The sequence below is a fragment of the Elgaria multicarinata genome, chromosome 2, assembly GCF_023053635.1.
Source record: "Elgaria multicarinata webbii isolate HBS135686 ecotype San Diego chromosome 2, rElgMul1.1.pri, whole genome shotgun sequence".
NCBI lineage: Eukaryota > Metazoa > Chordata > Lepidosauria > Squamata > Anguidae > Elgaria > Elgaria multicarinata.
In genome coordinates, this window is record NC_086172.1 from 6,547,573 (window position 1) to 6,566,295 (window position 18,723).

At 41.4% G+C, this 18,723-nt stretch overlaps 1 protein-coding gene across 4 annotated transcripts in view; it reads right to left on the reverse strand.

The window, feature by feature from the left end:
• Positions 1-3,995: 3,995 nt before the first annotated feature.
• The window catches only part of TFAP2B (transcription factor AP-2 beta), a 57,320-nt gene continuing 42,592 nt past the window's right edge, over positions 3,996-18,723 (reverse strand). For 2 of the 4 annotated variants that reach the window (XM_063115964.1, XM_063115965.1), the window contains exon 7: positions 6,837-7,162. In XM_063115964.1, coding sequence (XP_062972034.1) covers positions 6,862-7,162 — 301 coding nt within the window. In that variant the 3' untranslated portion in view covers positions 6,837-6,861. Of the gene's footprint in view, positions 4,286-4,392; positions 4,975-6,836; positions 7,163-18,723 lie in introns of those variants that run through there. The other 2 variants (XM_063115962.1, XM_063115963.1) reach the window with 2 other exon arrangements.

Here is an 18,723-nt window from a genome sequence, read left to right on the forward strand (position 1 = left end):
TATCCAGAGGTAACAATATTTCAATAAAGTAGGACAAGTGCCAAGCCAGCGATATTTGTGGGGAAGGGGCATGGAGGAGTGTAAAGAGCCTGGGAAAAATGCTTGGCTATTTATACGTCAACACTTTTAAGTTTGGGCCCTAAGGGCCATTTCACTTGCTTGCTACACCACAAGAAAGCCAGGTTCGCAACTGAATGTCAACAGAAAATTGCAGCCCATTCTGGCTCTCTGATGATAGGTGTAACTGTATGACATATGTTCTCAACCTCCTGTTTCTTGAATTCAGAATTTACATTGTTAGGTATATACTTAGACATTTTAGATTTACACCTGATTATGTAATAGGAATAGGTCCCAAATATGACATTTGAGAGGGATTACAAAACGATTGGCACCTCCTCTTTCTTGCTTTTCTAGCAGGGCTCCTGGGCCTTTAAGAGGTCCGTAAGAAGTCTGGCAAGCAGAATTACAGCAGGTGAAATATCAGGCTGCATGTCACTGCAGCAAAGGCAAAACCTGCACATTCTGGATTTCCATCAAACTGACATAGGAGCTCTGTCACAAAACACTGGCAAGAATGATACAAGTTCAGTAAGGTTGGCACAGTGGATACCTGCTTCCAGCTACCAAAAAGGTATGTGTGGTGTGCATACATACACACCTCATGGCTTTTAAATAGAAATCTCTATCTAAGGCTAGGGTTACTAGCTTTTGGACCAATCCTTGTGACTGTGCCGTCATCAGCAACTTGGTGATATGTTTCATCTCTACCCAGTTCTTTCTCCTAACTCTTGTATATCAAGCTGCTTTAAAGGCACACCAGTCAACCAGTCCTCCTTGCCCCTTGCACAACTGGAAGCCCACTCCAGGACTCCAGATTCTCCCAGCTATTCATTTTGAATTATTATTATGACAACACTAGGTCCTCCATTCTAAAAGACTTTCAATGACCACAGGGCAACTTATAATGCACTATTACCTACCACCAGATTCCATAATTGTAGTCTACGGGATGCCCAGTTGTTTCTCCCAGTGGCATAACCCTTGTGGCATGGGAAGCAGTACCCAAGAAATACCATATTAAGACAAGTTGCAGCATTCTCTCATGTGTTGACCTTAGAGGCAGCCTTACAAATTAATATTGGGACAACAGAGGCTCTGTTTACTTGCTATATCGTTTGCCTGAGGTGCTTAAATGACTTCATGGGGCATTTAAGTATAATACCAAACTATCACTTACCCATAAATAAATCTCACTTAGGTAATAGAATTTATTCATGAATGAGTTTAAGAAGGGAGCCACTATTCCTAAAGATATGTTGGTGACCATCATTCTCATATCCTGCACCAGGAAGAGGCTGGGTTCTGCTGCCCAGTGTATTCCTGGTGTACACTTTCCACATGGTCACAAGGAACCTATGAAATGGGGTGGAACTCATTTCTTTTGAAGAGAAACAGCCAATTAGAAGGAGAGTCGGGTTACCAACTTCTAGGTAGAGAGACCTTACATGTATCACTGAGAAGATAAAGAATAAAATGACTGGGAAATTCATACAAGCCATGAAGTTGGGGAAAGGATCGTAGTTCAGTGGTAGAGCACATGCTTTGTGCATTCAAAAGGTTCTAGGAACGTTCTTTGCATCTCCAGTAGGGCGAGAAAGACTCCTGGAGTTGCCGGTCAGAGGCTGGCACCCTCCAGATATTTTGGACTACAGCTCCCATAATCCCTGGCCATTGGCCATACTGTCTGGGACTGATGGAAATTGTAGCCCAAAACATCTGGAGGATGCCAGGTTGATCACCCCTGATGTAGCCAGTACTGAGCTAAACAGACCAATAATCACACGGTCTGACTTGATGTAACACAACTTCTTATAGTCCTATGGTCTTCAGTCAGCTTGTCAACACTGCTGCAGGGGCTTTGAATTCTAACTACATATTTTGTGGCAATGCCAAAGAAGTATCTGTAAAAGCAGACTCCACTAGAGAAGTTGACAAATGAAAGGAGAGGCAAGACACCTGTTCAAGATTATTGTTGGAATGCCTTTCCATTTGCTTCTGTCTTACAACATTACAAGGATTGGAGTGGGGAATCTAGTTTTGGGCTCAATGAACTAAAATTAGGACAGGTATCTATTTTAATGAAGTACTTCAGGGGCTATCTACACTAAACATCTTTTAAAGCCAGTTTAATCATAATTGGCAACTACCTTGCCTTGCCCCAGAACAACAACAAAAGAAATCTTGCAGCAGTAGTTTTGAAAGAAGCTAAGACTGCTGTGAGATGTCTCTTACAGGTTGCCTTGGGTTGTTGTCCAGAAAAGTAAGCAAATTTAAATTAGAAGAGTAGGCATGCCTGCAGTTTAATAAGCTAGACATTTGGGTCCCCCAGATGTTGAGATCACAAGTTGTATTTGCAATAAGGACAGAAATCTCCCCATTAATTGAAGCAGATTGTGGCTCAATGTTTTACTTAGTTCCATTCTAATATTCATCATAGGCATAAATGTTTTAATTTTAAACAGTGGAATATTTCTTCAGAGGGCTTGTTGTTTGCTTGTTTGGTTAAATTTAGCCCAGTCTGGGTTCTTTATTGAGCACTGAATGCCTGGATCAATGGGTTGAAAAGTAGTAAATTATTCTTGTGATGCCTAAAAATGATCTTGCTACGTTTTTTAAAAAAAAATCCAAGAAAGTGTCTAGATTCAGAACAAATATGGGTGGGAAAAAGAACTAATCAATATTGTAGCTATCTTCAAAGACCCCCAAAGGGCTCTTTAAGGTAGTAAAGAAAATAAAGGCAAATTTCCTTCCTTCCCCCTTCTTTTTGGATGCCAGAGTGAACAAGAGACACAAATAGGATACAGATTTCAAAAGGGTCAAATACAGAAAGTAAAAGCATTTTTAAGTACCATTGATTTTCATATGAGTGAGTTAAGCACGTGCTTGATTCTCCAGAAAAAGAAACTGTATTGACTTTGGTTGGACGTGCTGATAGTCATGAAGTTATTGTGTTAACTAGTAAAGTGGTTCTTCCCAGGAATTGTTCCAATAAGGTCTGCAATAACTAATCATTTTAATTTTTAATTGCCCTGATATATTGGGCAGTTAAAAATATATAATCGCTTAGATAAAACTGCAGATGGTGAGCATCATCTTAAAAAGCATTCTTCCTTTTCTCTCAAATATGAGGGAATGCCTTGACTAAGATAATATCCCTCACCTAAAAACAAAGGAAGTATGCTTCTTGCTTCATACCTATTTTTACCCATATGCAAATATAATCAATGAACTATAACTCATACGATGAGTCAACTTCTTGAAATGGGTGGCAGCCCTTTTCCTAATATTGCCGTACAGTGTGGTGCTCAGTGTCTCTCGTGCACACTTTGCTTCAGTGAAATTCTAAAATTAGTGGCTCGAGGACCGCCATAGCTAGGCAGTAGAATTTACATACCCAAATGTGTGCATTTCGGAGCAGAGCTTAGTTAAAAGCTTCACCCACAGTTGGACTGAAATAATTGGATTTAAACCAAGTCTCATTAAAGTAAACAGAACCGGAACTCTAATCCTTAAACACCGCACTTGAAGTTCCACTATAATTTGATCACATCCAATATACTCCAGGTTAACCAGCTTGTGAATATGTCTTGTTAAAAATTAAAAACACAACTCAGTTCATGATACTGGCTTAATTGTAAGTACATCTCAGCTGGTTTATGTGTTGGCAATTAAGAATCTTAGGGACTAGTTTTAAACTCGCAATACTTAACTTAGCACTTACATTACATTGCGTATTGTATGGAACACAGTAGTGATAATTAGGCTATAAATTAAGAACATTCACCTTCATATTTGAAGCATCTACACATATACATTTTAGTGAATGTATATGCAATAGGGAACCACAGCTGACTATAGCTCTCTGGCATATGTTTAATATTTGTACACATGGTAAAATAAAGGTATGCAGCCACTTCAAATGTGACACTGACCACTGCACAAACTCTGTCTATATTAAGCAAAATGACGTAAGTTTTGATTGAAAACTGCAAGGATCCCAATTGCATTTGAAAACTGAATTCCAAATGTAAAGCTTACCCCAGTAAAATGGATGGACAGCTAGCCATGGATTCCAACCATCAGAGTACCCTTAAGTGGAAGTATGTTCCACCAAAATTAATGGAACTTACAGCCATGTAATGTGTTTAGGTGGAGGCATAATACATCTTTATCTTATTCTCATCTTCTAGTATGTAAGGCCCAAATGATGCATAGACATAAGCTGTTGTGACAAAAGGGAAATGATTTTTCAAAATGCATGAAACTATCGCCATTAACAAGTCAACAAAAAATCTTTCCAAGCTGATAACATGCAGGCTGAAATTCATCTGCTTGCACTTAAGCATGATTTTTACTCAGTATTCCAAACAAGGAGATAAAACATTTTAAAACGTCATTTATAAAACATACTGTAATGCACTTAATTTCTGCAAATGACTGGAAGTTGTTTGATTCCCACCCAAGACATGCTGTTTGTCTTCTAAGCCAAAAATGGTAAAACTCCTTTAATTACCTGGGGAAAACAGATTTCTTTAAATTAAGATACTAACTTGAAAATGTACAAGGATCCTCTTTTCAGTCCCACCCATCTCCTCTAAAGAGGAAATACACTTAGCAAACCTGATTTACCCTGTGCATCAAATGCTATTGCCCCTCCCCCAAATTTTTCTATATATTGGAGAAAATAACATTTGCCTCTCAATATGATATCACCTGTTCAGTTACTGTTGCCATGCTTAATCTATTCCCTTTGAGCTTCTTTAAAGAAGTACACCTGCAGAATTCCAAAACAACTGGCTTTGATTTGAAAAGGAAAAGTCTCAGAATTGTGGATTTTCATCTCTGTACCTGATGAAATGTGTAGGGAGTTCTAGTCCTCTTTGAAGAAGCTCATAAGCCAAGCGGGCAAAGCTTTGGGAAACAGAAGAAAATAAAAAGGGTGCATACTCCTGAGAAGGAAATTACATACTCATCAAGACATTCTTGTTACTAACACTTTTAAAAAAAAAAAGTAAGAAGTGTGAGTGAGATCTCAGACATTTTAAAAAGAGAGACTGTCATTACTGAGAATTAGGCAACATCCATTTAGAGTCAGAATTAGCAGTCCAGCACCTCAGTCCTAAGCATATTGTTCCCAGCTTTGGAGGTCCACACACACGCCAATGTACACATGAAGCTCCCACACATGTGGGTTTTCCTGTTCACTTCAGTGGTACACCTCTATGTGCATCTGCCTTGGGCACTGTGAGCTGCCCTCTCTAGTGAGACATATGGTTTCATTGCACTGTAGAGTAAATTCTTGCAAGTGGGAGAGCTCCGCGTGTACATTGGAAGACCTGCAACTAGAAGGAGTTATCATACTACCACAATTGACTTGTAAATAGATCATACTGATTTCAAACATCCATTTTTTATGTATTAATTGTCCTCTAGGGAGAACAAATACACATGAAAAAGTTACATCTGAATGCAAAGTGCATACAGATAGATATATATATAGATATATATATATATAGATATATATATATCAATCCACAAATGGGAGAAAATTCTCTTCCCTTTTCTTATTCACAGCTTTTGCATACGTGTGCAGTGTTTTTCACAAGTATACCTCTATAAAAGATAGACGTTATGCAGAAAGTTAAGAGCTGATTCTAAGTTAAATCACAGCCTTATTGTCTATGGTTGGGATCATGACTTGGTTAAATCAAAATCAATGGGACTTAAGTTAGTCATGACAGATTCCATTGACTTCAGTGGGTGTACCCGAAGCATGACTAAGTCTGGATTCAACCCAATATTTCACTAGATCGTGTGTACAAACTCTACACCTCCTTACAGCCAGTCAGAATTGTAAATTGAAGTCTCAGAAGTTTAGGATTAAATATACCAAACATCTAGTCTTTAGTAAACACTGGAAATTTTGACAAATTGTCTGTATTGATTAGGGACACCCGATAACTACTTAGCTAATATTTACTCTTCCATATAGGTATAGTTTAAGTCCTTCACAGCCTGAGCCTGTTTGGTGTACATACAGTGGCTTTTGTTTCTCCAAAACGGCTCCTAGTCTAGGCAGACCCAGAGAGTAAGCCTGTTTTGTTTTTTCCCATTGCCCCCTCCCGTACTGTTAAGAAACCTAGAGGCCAGAAACTATTGGTAAAGTTTAGGCCCAGCTATTCTGATGACGAAGAGAGGCCATGGCAAGATGACACATAAATGAAGGGGCTACAGTTAGAAAGAGTTGAAAGCAGGAAACTTTGCCCTGATCAGAACAGTCCAATATAAAATAAATCCATCCCTTAGAAGGTTTTCGCTTTTTCTACTTTAGATAGACATTTTTTTAAAAATAACAATAATACAGAAACAGACTATATGTATCTCGGCCAACGTATTAACATTAGCAAAATGATCCTTCCAATAAGTTATTGATTGCTTTTACCAATTATTATTATGGTCATTTTTCATCCTCCCCCCCCCCCCGCCATCCCCCAAATAATAATAATTAAAAAAAAAAGATTGTGGGAGGACACAAGTGGAAATTCCTGGAAGTTGTCTTCAAAAGTTCCTTTGTAAAAGCCATTGAGCCACTGTTCCTGTTCCATTGTGCGCCTCTGACCTTATTTCCTCTTTAAGAAATTATTTGTGGGTGTGACCTACTTAGTATAATTCTTCCAAAGCCCAATCCAATATTTTAAAGCTAAAATTAAAATGTTTTTAAAGATTTCTCTCTCTCTCTCTCTCTGCTTTTTCTTTTATTTATTTTTCCTAAATTCATTAGCTTCCTTTTTTTTTTTTTCATTTTCTGTGCTTCTCTTCCTTGTCTCCAGTTTTACTACCTGGTCCTTCCCCAGAGGTGTGCCTGTTAGCAGAGTTGTTGTTCAAGAACATCTTGTCCATGCCTTTGAGAGCTTCAGTCAGGTAGTTCTGGAGAGCAGTCAGGGCAGCGCATATGGCTGGGGACCCAAAGCCGTGGGTGATGAGGCTGAAGTGAGTCAAGCAGCTCTGAATCCCTGGTTCCAAGATGGGGCTGGGCCTGCTATTGCCAATGGGTGTCCTGTCCTGGGCCAAGAGATCTGTAAATTCTTTACAAAGTTGCCTGTGGAGGAGGAAGACACAGAACAGATGAGAAGAGCCAAGGCTGGACACAATCAGACAACTGCATTACTAACATTCCGTAAAAACATACTGAGCAGGATCTAACAATTGGAGCAATAACTCCCAGGACGTATGGGTGAGTTGCTTTGCTCTTTGCATTTGATTGCTTGTAAAAAAAACCCTGTATTTGTATTGTGCTCTTCCTCCAAGGTGCTCAGCGTATGGAGATTATTTTTTCCTCACAGAATCCACGGTGAGCGCTTGTGAGAAGGACTGCCAATGAGCTTCCAGGGATTTGAAGCCAGGTCTCTCCACTCCAACATATTATCCACTATCTCACATTAACCCTTAAGGGGTTATTCTCATGGAGGAAAGCTCTTGTCCTTTGGCCTTTCTATTTGCCAGAGCAATGGGACAACTTTAGTCTGTGCGTTGGATGGTGTTCTGTTTGACACCGCCTGAAATATTTTTATTGTTATAGGCATAACGAAACATTTTTAATTGTATGTGATCACATCATGCATGTCACTGCAAATTTTGCATTTAGACGTGTGGATTTTGAGTATTTCTAGTATTAGAGTCATAGCATTTAAGCCAGAACTGCGTGTGAGCACTCCAATGCATCCATAGAACTTCTGTGTGAATGAATTCCAACATCCACTTCCACACAGGGGGCATGTCCATGGGCACACCGCTTGTGTGAAGGGACACTCACACAGTTTGAAGGTACCAAAATGTTCCCAACCAAAAAGCAGGGGCGGGGAGATAGATTAAATAAAATCAATGAAGCTTAAGTTCCATGCACACTTACTTAGGAGTAAGTGCCACTGGACTGGATGGGACTTACTTCTGAGTAGACATGCCTAGGATTGCCCTGCTTGTCAATTAGTTTTCCCAAGGCAACACCACCCACATGTCAGCCCTTTCCTCCTCCATCCGCCTGGTCAATCTGCGCTATTGTGGGCCACTAGCAGAAAAGCAGTGCAATGTAGAAAAGGTATCTGACCATAACCCAAACAAGAAACTCTGAAATCAAGATGTCCCTTATACATATCCAGTTAAACTGTGCAAAAATATGTGCATGGTCCTAAGCTTACTGAGAAAACAAGCCAAACACACACACAAAAGAAAAACAGAGAAGGAATAAAGGAGGAGTGTTTAGAGGTATATCTGTTCTATTGCCAGCTATGGTTCTGGCACTAAGCTACAACGGGTTTAACAAGATCTGTTCAAGCAGGTTATTTATTTATTTAAAGCATTTTTATAGCGCCGCCTCACCATTTCTGGCATCGAGGCGCTTTACAATAACATATAAAACAATTCCATTAAAACCCTCAACCCACTTTAAGACAATTCCATTAAAACCTTCACCCTCAAACCGTTAAAAGCCCTCGACCCCCAATTTAAACCACCCCCTCCCCAAACTCTTGTGAAAATAAAAACGCCTTACAAAGGCGTTTGAAGCAATTGAGAGTGGGAGCCTGTCGAATCTCCAGGGGCACATTGTTCCATAACCGGGGGCCAGCCACTGAAAAAGCCCTGGCCCCCGCACATTCCAATTTGTAGCGGGGGACCATCAGGGCACCCTGCTCCTGAGAGCGAGTCTGCCAATGGTGAGACACAGGAGAAAGGCGAGTGCTCAGGTATCCAGGACCCAAGCAATGCAGGGCTTTATATATGGTCAACAAGACCTTGTAGCACACCCTAGCAGCCACCGGCAGCCAATGGAGCTCTTGAAGCACCAAAGTGATGGAAGACCACTTCGGGAGCCCCTTGTACATTTTGTACAGCTTGTAGGCGTTGGATTTGCTTCAAGGGAAGCCCTGTATACAACAGATTGCAATAGTCCAGTCTGGAAAGAACCAGGGCCTGGACTGCGGTGGTAAGATCAGCCTCTGACAGAAAGGGGCAAACTTGGCAGAGCGCATGTAGTTGATAAAAGCAACTCCGAACCACGGCCCCCACCTGTGATGACATAGTTAGGGACTGGTCAAGAATAACACCCAGGTCCCACGCCTCAGTCACAATCCTTGGTCGGATTCCTGAAATAGACAGATCTACGAGCTCCTGCCTCAAATCTGCCAGCTGTTGACCTCGGCCAATCACCATCAGCTTAGTCTTCTCCGGGTTTAGCTTTAGTTTACTCCTAGACATCCAGTTACAGATCTCAGCCAGGCACCAAGACAGAGTAGCAACTGCCTCGCTGAGGTCAGACCCCCACTGAAATGTAAAGCTGGGTATCATCAGCATACATATGGTACCTCAGCCCATGGGTTCCCAAAATGAAGCTTTTCAGAGTGATTGATCCAAACGATGACATGCTCTTAGGGTGGGAGGCCACTAGTATTTGCATTTTATGGATCAGGAACATAGACTTTTCCAATGTTAGCCAAAATGTCCATGACTGATTAGCAGTTCAGCTATGTAGAGAAGGGATTTCAAGGTCTGTCACCACGAACCTTGTCAATTCAAGAAAAAATAAGAAGAATCATGCTGGTCTATCTAGTCCAGCATTACACTTGACCATTCCCACAGTGGGTTAGAATTCCTAAACTGCAGCTAAGTCAGATGTGAATGGTGGCTCTCAGATTGGAGAGTATTCAGAGAAAATAGGAATCAGCCTATAACACGACTGTGATATATCTATACAGAGCGGCACACAGACATTGCAGGGTGTTTTGCTCCTAGAAAGGGTTAGTGAGGAACTCAGCACTAGGGCATTTTTCAGAACAGGAGCGATGACATCATCTGCTGGAGTACCAGGTTAATTGATAGATCTTCCATGGTCCAGCAAGTGAAGATGGTGATAATAAGGCTTTCAAGTGTTGAAATGGTACCACTCCTTTGTAAGATGGTTTGAATTTGTAATTGAAATCTAAAGGTTGAATTTCAGCTAGCTGGGGTTCTTTTGTTTAATCTCAAATGTGATTTACAAGTTGAACATAAGCACAATTTAGTCAAGTGGAGCTTACTCCCACGTAAGTATTGCATAGGATTGCAGTCATGTCCCATAAAGTTAATTGTGAGATGTTGCTAGTGGCTTGTTTGTTTTGTTTGTCTGGGTTTTATGATGAATTTCTGAACCAGACCCTTGGCTGAACCAGACCCTTGAGGCCTTCAAGGGCAGCTGGACAACCACCTGTCAGGTATGCTTTAAGGTGGAGTCCTGCATTGAGCAGGGGGTTGGACTCGATGGCCTTGTAGGCCCCTTCCAACTCTGCTATTCTATGATTCTATGAGTATAAATAATCAAAAATAATCCCTCTTGGGGGCTTGGCCACAGATTCTCCTTGTAGGTGTGGCTAGGAAGGTTTTCATGAGGATCCCCTGTATGTCAAGCTTTTCCACTGGACCCCTGGAAACGGCTAGACAAGGATTCTGTCTCCTGGGCAAATTAAAACGTATGTGTGTGTGTGTGTGTGTGTGTGTGTGTGTTGCATATACTTCTTTGAAGGAGACCTACATAACTTTTAGGTAGCAGGGCACCAGCCCCCAAGACTTCTTTCCCTTCCCATGGCATAACATATTTGATAACAGGCCCAATCCATCAGTTCAGGTGGGGTTGGCATACCAGCAGTGGAAGCAAGTCCAAAGCAAGTCAAATTGTTTTAATTGCTGACCACCATACTCCCCACCCCTCCAAAAAAGCTCAACTTGCATGGACCATTTTCAGTTTGCTGTGAGTAGAGATGTACTGGTTTTGTTAAATACTTTCCACCTGTGTTTTGTGAGTTGTCAGGCATCTTTCATTCCGTTGCCCTCTCACTGATTGAATCAGATTTATTTTAGGGATGTATGAGAATTTCATTCCACTTGCACAAGGGCAGTTGCTCATTTGCACAAAATCTCTTCGCTTCCCCCATCAAAACACTCTGCAGGTCCACAAGGAAAAAGCCAAACTGCTGAGGAATCTACAGGTCAGATTCAAAAATCCAAACTCATTTGAATTTGATGTGGATTTCTTCAATATCCATCCATTCTATGCTTTAATAAGAGTCAGGGCTCATCTGCACCAAGCAGGATATTCCACTATGAAAGCGGTATATAAAAGGCAGGAGCCACACAATTGCTTTATAGAGGTACAAAAGTGCACTGACAACTGTTGGGGCCCATGACACATCTACACCAAACAGGATATAGCACCACGAAAGTGGTATGTGGTATGTGCCAATGGGCCCCAACGGCTGTCAGTGCACTTCAACACTGCTATAAAGCAGTAGTGAGGCTCCTGCCTTTTATATACTACTTCATACCACTTTCATAGTGGAATATCGTGCTGGCATTGTGTGTGGTATACTCAAATTTAAATACTTGCTCAGCCATGAATTATTCAGGCTAACCTTGAGCAAGTCACTACCCTCAGTCTAATAACCTACCTCAAAGGGTTGTCGCAAGAACAAAGTGAGATAGTCAATGTACACTGTCCTGGGTTCCCTGCACTCCCCTTGAGCTGCAATTGCAACAGAAGACATACTTTAAAATGTGTTGCTTACAGTATATATCTGTCCTTCCTCTCTTCTCCCCTCCCCCACTATTTTTCTCCATTCTCTGAGAAACTAAACATACACAAATGACTAAAATGGTGGCGTGAACTTTGTTGTGGTGCACTGCCCGCCTCAGTCAAAGACCAATGCTATAAATGGTCACTGCTACAACACTGAAGACCAATGCTATAAAGCAGTTTGCCCTAACCTGGTGCCCTCCAGATGTTTTGGACTTCAAGTTCCATCAGACTCAGACAGAATGGTCAATGGTCAGGAATCCTAGGACCTGGACAACCATCTGTCAGGTCTGCTTTAGGGTGGATTCCTGCATTGAGCAGGGGGTTGGACTCGATGGCCTTATAGGCCCCTTCCAACTCTACTGTTCTTTGATTCTAGTCCAAACTATCTGGAGGGTACCAGGTTAAGTAAAGCTGAGAGCAAAGAATGAGAGCAGAAAGCAGACTAATATGAAACTAGGAAGACTGCCTTAATATGCAATAAAACACCGGTTTCAAAGCCATGGGGATATTTCATTAATCTTTGAGCTATTGGCAAGACCGTGTGAAAACAATTAAACACGACTGATTTAAAATGTTCATTATTGAGCGGTAAATGCAGGCTTCTAGAACATAACAGGGAGCAGCCTTATCAAGAGAAAGCAACTGGGGGATGGTGGTGGGGTGGGGGGTAGGATAGGATGAGGCCCTGGTTAAATCAAACTGGCTGCTCCATTTGCCATGGCAGGAATGTTATCATCAGTCTGTTTTTGCGAAGCTAAGAGCACAAGCAAAGACATGATTCATAGTTCTACATCCCCACACTTTGACAAACATGTGCATTATTTGTATTATTCTTTTCATTATCCTTCACCTTCATGATTGTTCTTTTTCAACTTTGGTGCCATATAGAAAGACAAATCTGTGACCTGACCTCTGCAGCAACTGAAGTACTTGTCATCGGGCCCAATATTTTAAATTCTAGCGGCTAATAGGTGCACAGAGGGTTCCACCCCACCCACCCCGCCTTTAGTTTACAAACAACACTATTTGGTCACATCAGGAAATCAGAATTGAATGCTAATTAACATTCTGCTGGCACAGCTCCACTCACTTCCTTACTGCTCAGGACTTCAGCTGAATGGGTATAGTGGCAATATGGACAAGTAAGATAAATTCTCCCCATTTTTTAAAATTGCAATACAGCTCACCAATATATGCTCACTACAATTGATTCAAGTAGATCCAATGGATGCAATCCATAAAATGGAATGAAAGACTACTGACTTTTTCAAGGAGATGACCCTCTAAAGCTCATGGATCCTAATAGAACAACTTCCCCAACCTGAATGTTGTCCAGATGTGTTGGACTACAATTCCTATAATCCTCAGCTAGCGTGGCCCATATCTGACCATCTTCAAACCACACAGCCATTTGTCATGATGGCTGGGTGATTCTGGGAATTGTAGTCCAACACATCTGGAGGGCACTGGGTTGGGGAAGGATGCAGTTGAACCTATCTCTTGTATGAATGCTTCAAAATATGGTGCAAGGCTGTTGATTACACCACCCATCTTCTACACAGGACGAGGTGAGTTCACAAGAAGGCAATAAATATAAACAGTAGTGTGAACTAGTCATGAAATTATGTTAGATACAAAGCCATACTATGATATAAGCTGTGATGTCTCGAAATTGGAGTCAGTTGAAGTGTTTCAGATGACGGAGAAAGTTTAAGGTCTGATGTGCATGCCTTATCCATTGGAAACACAAAAAAGAAAAGAAAAAGTGGAAACTTTGAATTTGCAGGCCAAATGATAACGAATCAAATGTTTTCCATCTTCACAGAGCAAAGGCGGGGTCTGTTAGCAATTAAAGTTCTGGGACATTAATATCTTTTGACCCTGCAGAAAAGGGCAATCAAATTCCAATCACGTCTAAAAAACATCTGGACAAATTTGAGCAAATGATTTTTCAGCCATCCATATATTTCTTTAAATTACGCTGTCAACGGAGCAAGCCACATCCTAGGGCACGAAATAAATGAGATCTGTTTGGGGTTTGCCTGCAAGACAGAACGTGTGGGAAAACAGGCAGCCTATACTACCAAAGGCCTAAGCCCACCATAAAACACCAAACAATATGGCACAGGAGCCAAAGGGAGGCATAAATCAAACAAATAGAAAAGCTATTGTAAAACTTTCAATGAGCTAGAGAGAGGCATCTAAATATAGCAGCAGATTTAATATCCCCCCCCACCTCGCTGCCCCCCAGCTGCTGCTGTAAAAGCGTCAGATCTATGGATGATTAACAGTAAACATGGGAAGGCATAGGGTGAAATTTATTTTTTCTCAAGTTGGATGGATAGCCAAGAATCCGACTGAAATCAACTCAGGCTTTTCCACGACAGGGAATTCAGCCCAAGGTCACCCTTCCTATGGAAAGATGGACCAAGAGAGATGGGAGTCATATTTTGCCAGTTCACACAACCAATTTGGCATGATGTTAATGTTACTGAGGGCATCTCAGCTGTTGTGTGAGAGACTGGTAAAGTGGCTTTATGATTGATTTATCAGAACGCACAACTTACATCTTAACCCCCATTTGTCATACGTGGCAGCTGAGTTGTGGTATGACTCAAGTTCCACACTGTGCTCAGGATTACATGACTGTACAACTCAATGCCATCTTGTTCATGAGGGTCCCCCACCTCAAACTGCATTTTTGTCCGAAATATAGTAGACTCTTACCTCACTGGCTCAACCTCTTGCAGTGTTAGGAAATGATTCTATGGTGGCAACAGGCAAGCACAAGGAGTTTTCTAGAGTACTTGCGATGGATGGCCATAGTACCCCAGGAGTAACTACTGTAAGAAGCCTACACACTAAGCATATGCCTTGAATGCACTTTCTTTTTTCACATGGATCTGGCAATGTCTGGATGCAGGAACTGTGGGTGGGGCCAACAATTGTGTGCTTCCTTCCAACCCAAATATCAGCCAGACGGGAGAAAAACATTCAGGTATCACTGGCCCTTCTCACAAATGTCACTAGAATAGCAAGAGAAGAAGCAACTAAGAAGTGGCTGGCTAACACATTGTTCCAGAAAACATTTGTCACAACTTTGTGTTTTTGCTTTAGGTGGTACAAATGCTAAGGTCAGCCCTGACACAATTGTTTTACCATGACCACACAAGTCCACCTAATTCACAGTTTCACAATTTTCAGCATGTTTGTGTTAACGGAGAAATGCAAGAACCAAGTGGGCCACTATACACGAATAAGTGCACAGCAACAACCCAAATTGAATGGATCTGCACAGCCAAACTGAAAGGGACAAGACAGCAAGGATGTGCAATACCATGACAAATTAACAATATTTGGACACAGAGGCAACAAAAATTTGTACACATGCAGAAATAGTTAGATACCACATCAGAGTTACACCTAAACTTGAGAAACACTCTTTCTCATCTCATCTCATGAAGTTATTTTCAAAATATTCATTAATTGTAATCGTTCTGCTCTGTATCAGGAGGGAGTCTTGAAAAAGAAGTTGCTATACAACCACTAGAGTGATCTAACTTTTCACAGAAATGTTGATTCAAATTATTAGAGGATGAGAAAGAATGAATATAGAAGAACAGGTAGATTTTTATGGAAACCCCAAAATAAAGACAGAGGTATTAACTCTTAAGGAGGATTCTTAGCATGCACTTTTAAAGTAAATCGTATAACTTTTGGAAGTGATCCCCTGAGTGTTTGTGCAAAAAGCCTGTTGGAATTGATAATCTATGTAATGTGGGGGGTGTGTGGAAAATGCACCCATCTGCAGAAAGGTTGTGATTTGAGAAACCTAGAGTGTTAAAGATGGAAGACCAATAGTGTCAATTTACAAAGTCAAGACCTACGGACATCCTTTGGAAAACTTTGTACACTCGTAAGTACTTCACATATGTGATCCTTTCAGCCTACTACTTGTTGTCCCACTGCCATATTGTTCTCCTTGAAATCAATGGGACTTGCTTCCAAGTAAAAATGCATTCAAGATCAGGATGTAATTCCCCACCACCCCACACACAAGTGTCCTGGCTTTAATCTCAATTCTAAGAGGATGCTACAAACATTATTGAAACCCAGTATGGCCGCCATACGCAATCCCATTTTGAAAACATTGTATGTGCCTTCCCAAAAGAATCACTTGTATGAAGTGGCAAACTACACATACATTTTCTTCATGCTGCCCCAATAAAACCTCACAACCCCCTCCCCCCACAAAAAAAAACCACCATAGAAAAAGTTACCTGATCACGAACATGGGGTCAACTATTTTGAATGTGGTTAGCATGAATAATGCAAATCTACTGTAAATCTGAAGCCAAATATTTTGCGTTTTTTTGAAATCAACATAGGAGTCCAGGGGCCACTCTACACCAAGCGGGATATAACACTTATGTAATGTGTCCTGGGCCTGAACAGTTGTCATAACCATTATAAGCCGTTATAAGCAATAGTGTAGATCCTGCCCTGGTCATAGCCAGTCTTCCATTCAAGCCTTTTGTTGGCCAAGTTTTACTTCTTCCCGCTCACCTTTAACTAATTCCTCTGGACCGCTTCCACTCTCTCTTCTTCCAACCCCTCTGCTTTTCTTCACCTGTGACCTCCTCATGCTCCCTCCACCCCTTTTAAGCCCGTGTTTCTTCTACCACTTTTTAAATACGCTGTTCTGCTTACCCAGCTTTTGTCTAGGACCTGTGTTATTCAGCCAATTTCTTCTAGAGACTTTCTAGTAGTTTGACTCCGACCCTCCCCAGCTGACATTAGAACTCTTCAAAAGGTTTGGGTTTCTTACAACAGAAGCAGAATGTCTAAAGAACTACCACCCCATCGCTAACATCCTCTTTATGGGCAAGATGCTTGAGCATGAGGTGGCTGGGCAGCTTCAGACATTCTTAGAGGAAACAGATTATCTGGACCCATTTCAGTCTGGTTTCAGGCCAGGGCATGGCACTGAAACAGCCTTGGTTGCTCTGACTGACAACCTACTCTGGGTGAAAGACAGGGGGAGTGCTACCCTGTTGAACTTCCTGGATCTCTCAGCGGCTTTTGATACCATTGATCATGGTATCTTACTGGATCGACTCTGCGAGGTGGGAGTAGTGTTCGTAATGACATTTAAAGCTCTAAAGGGCTTGAGACCTTGATACTTGAGGGAGCGCCTCTCCAAGACTTGACATCTATTGGAGGAGCCCTCCTCTGTGTTCCACCAACATAAGACATACACTGCAATGGGACATGGGAAAGGGCTTTCTCTGGCTGTGGAGGCCCGACTGGCACCAGCACTAGCCTCCTTTTGGCACCAAATTAAAACATGGCTTTTTAAAAGCCTCTGATGGCTAAATTCACCAGGGTTGCACATGGTTTTATTTCTTTACTGCTTTTAAATTCTATACTGGTTTTAGCTTGATTAATGGTTTAATTTGTTTTTAGCTATGTATATTTTATTGCTTTACACTGTTTGTATGATTTTATCTGTATGCCACCCTGAGATCCCAGTGATATAGGGAGAGATACAAATGTTTTAATAAATAAATAAAATAAGTTAAAAAGAAAGGCAAGACAAGGCCAGGGGCTGTCTATACGTCTTTTAAGCCCTGCAGTGGCTGCGCAGTGTTGTTGGGTCAGTGATACAACACAGAATCAGAGCGGCAGTCACCATGGGACTTTTCATCAAAGCTTGGGAACTTACCCCAACTTTTTTCTTCCAAGCGAGGTCACCATGGCCTTTCTGGCATGTGACCTTGCTCCGAGTTCCAGCTGGGGCGAGGGGGTATGGCAACCCCTGATTGGTTGCTGGAAGCTGGGCAGAGATGTGTTAGTTAACTTCTCTGATGCTGTGTTAATTCACCCCAATTTATATCCGAAACCGCACATTTCTGTAGGGAGTTTTTACCCTTTACTTTGCTGATGCTCCACTGTGTATCTTCAGGTTATAATTTATTTATTACATTTATATACCGCCCCACAGCCGAAGCTCTCTGGGCAGTTTACAACAGTTAAAAATGGTAAACATTAAAAAAGTATACAAAAATTTTAAAAAAATCAGAAACATAAAAACAACAGTATAAAAACAACAGAATAAAAACAGTATAAAACAACAGAATAAAAACAACAAATAGAGACCTGCTGTGGTCCCTGACAGTTTGCTCTTATGGGGTGAAATTGGGGTGGAGGTGGTCTCCTAGGGAGAGCCCCCCCCCCATTTCACACCATTCCAGAGAACTGTCAGCAAATGCAGCAGATCTCTGTTTTTATAAACTGGAGATGCACAGCGGTGCATCAGCAAAGTGAAGGATAAAAGTTCCCTTCACAAATGCGCAGATCCTCCTTTCAGATCCTGCTCTGGATTACTTGGGATTTTTGCTTCTTCTCAGAACAGTGGACATAATGAGGGGAGGGGGTGGGAGCTATTACTCTCTCTCTCTCTCTCTCTCACACACACACACACACACACACACACAGAAGTATGTTTTTCGCGGCATTGAAAATCTGGGTTTTAGGGACAGCTAGCTCTGCCTATAACACTGATAAAGCAGAACCAATTTCATCATACTGCAGAGAATAAGAGCAATAAGCTTCCCCCCACCCGCCATGCTCATCAAGATGAAGCCTGGAAATACTGAACTACATATATGAACCCACAAAATACTGTACTTACTCACACACACACACACACACATTAACTCACAGGGTTTCTGGGCCTAACACCGTAGAGCCCTTTTCAAATACTAGATCTGCTTTCACATGGACCCTTTGCTACTAATTTACTGCTAGAATTAATTATTCTGCTCACACTGCACCCTACACTTCACCAGGATAGTTTTGGTCTCCAGCTACCACACTGAGATCCAGAATACTTGAAGAATTACTCCAAAAATGTCATCACTTTTAAATGCTGCATGTTCCAAACTCCCTTATCACATTACAAGAAAATGATAGGAGAGCCACAACCATTTCTTCCAGCTTCAAGGGTGCATTGTGTGTATGTCAAGAGCATGGCTGAACACTCATGATATAGTCCT